The 1,007-nt window shown below is 41.9% G+C and overlaps 1 protein-coding gene across 1 annotated transcript; it reads left to right on the top strand.

Annotated features, from left to right (window-relative positions):
* Nucleotides 1–10: 10 nt before the first annotated feature.
* LOC107735826 (heparan sulfate glucosamine 3-O-sulfotransferase 1-like) lies at nt 11–722 on the top strand (the record flags this gene model as incomplete). Its single annotated transcript, XM_016547395.1, has 1 exon — nt 11–722. A coding segment is annotated over one exon (513 nt), but the record flags the coding sequence as incomplete, so codon positions are not given.
* Nucleotides 723–1,007: the final 285 nt, after the last annotated feature.

Raw genomic sequence — 1,007 nt, 5'->3', positions numbered from 1 at the left:
GGCCACGAATCCAGCTGTGAAACTGCTGCTGATCGTTCGTGACCCAGCAGAGAGACTTGTATCAGACTACACACAAGTTCTCCACAACCGAATTCAGCAAAACAAGCCATATCAGCCACTCGAAGAGCTGCTATTATCACAAGAACACATCAACCCCAAATACAAAGCCCTTCAGAGGAGCTTTTACTACCAGCACCTTGCCAGATGGTTGGAGCTTTTTTCCAGAGAGCAGATGCACATTGTGGATGGAGAGGCACTGATTCAGAATCCGTTTCCTGAGCTGCAGAAGGCGGAGACGTTTTTGGAACTTCCACCTCGGATAAAGCCGGATAATTTCTACTTTAACGTCACTAAGGGCTTTTATTGTATGCTGTCTGCGGGACACGACAAGTGCCTGGATGAGTCTAAAGGAAGACCACATGCACCACTTAGCAGCGAGGCTTTCCAGAAGCTTTGTCGTTACCTGCGAGTTCCCAATCAAATCTTTTTCAGAATGGTGGGACAGAGGTTTGACTGGTGCTAAAGACAGCCGAAAAATTATTGACAGCTCTTACAGAGACTGAGAATGGGATTTAAACTACTACTGAAACCCCATTTTGTGAAAATGTTCTAAGATTGTCAAAGGAATGTGGTTAAAAATGACAGCAACCAGTTTGCAAGAGGGCCAAGCAAAGAGACCAGAGCCAAAAACTGTTCTGAACGCTAATACATCTAGCCCACAGTTTGTCTTCTGTGAAAAAATAGAATAGATCTGCAGGACTTCATGTGCTTTAAAAACTCTTTGGACCACTTTTGACTCCAAAAGTCTCAGTTCAAACAGACTATTGAATTGGTGAAAGTGAGATTGAAAAGATCGGCAAAGTCCAAGTTACTGAAGACACTTGAAAACTTGGTTTTCTCTAATAGAAAATAAAGATGGAATGTGGATAGACACCAAGAATTGCATATAAGTAAAATAAAAAAGAAAATGTTACTTCCAGTGGTACTTGAAGCATTGAACAAAAATA

This window comes from Sinocyclocheilus rhinocerous, unplaced genomic scaffold, assembly GCF_001515625.1.
Source record: "Sinocyclocheilus rhinocerous isolate Xijiao unplaced genomic scaffold, SAMN03320098_v1.1 C36322031, whole genome shotgun sequence".
In the NCBI taxonomy this organism is placed as follows: Eukaryota; Metazoa; Chordata; class Actinopteri; order Cypriniformes; family Cyprinidae; genus Sinocyclocheilus; species Sinocyclocheilus rhinocerous.
This window is presented reverse-complemented; position numbering and strand designations above follow the sequence as displayed.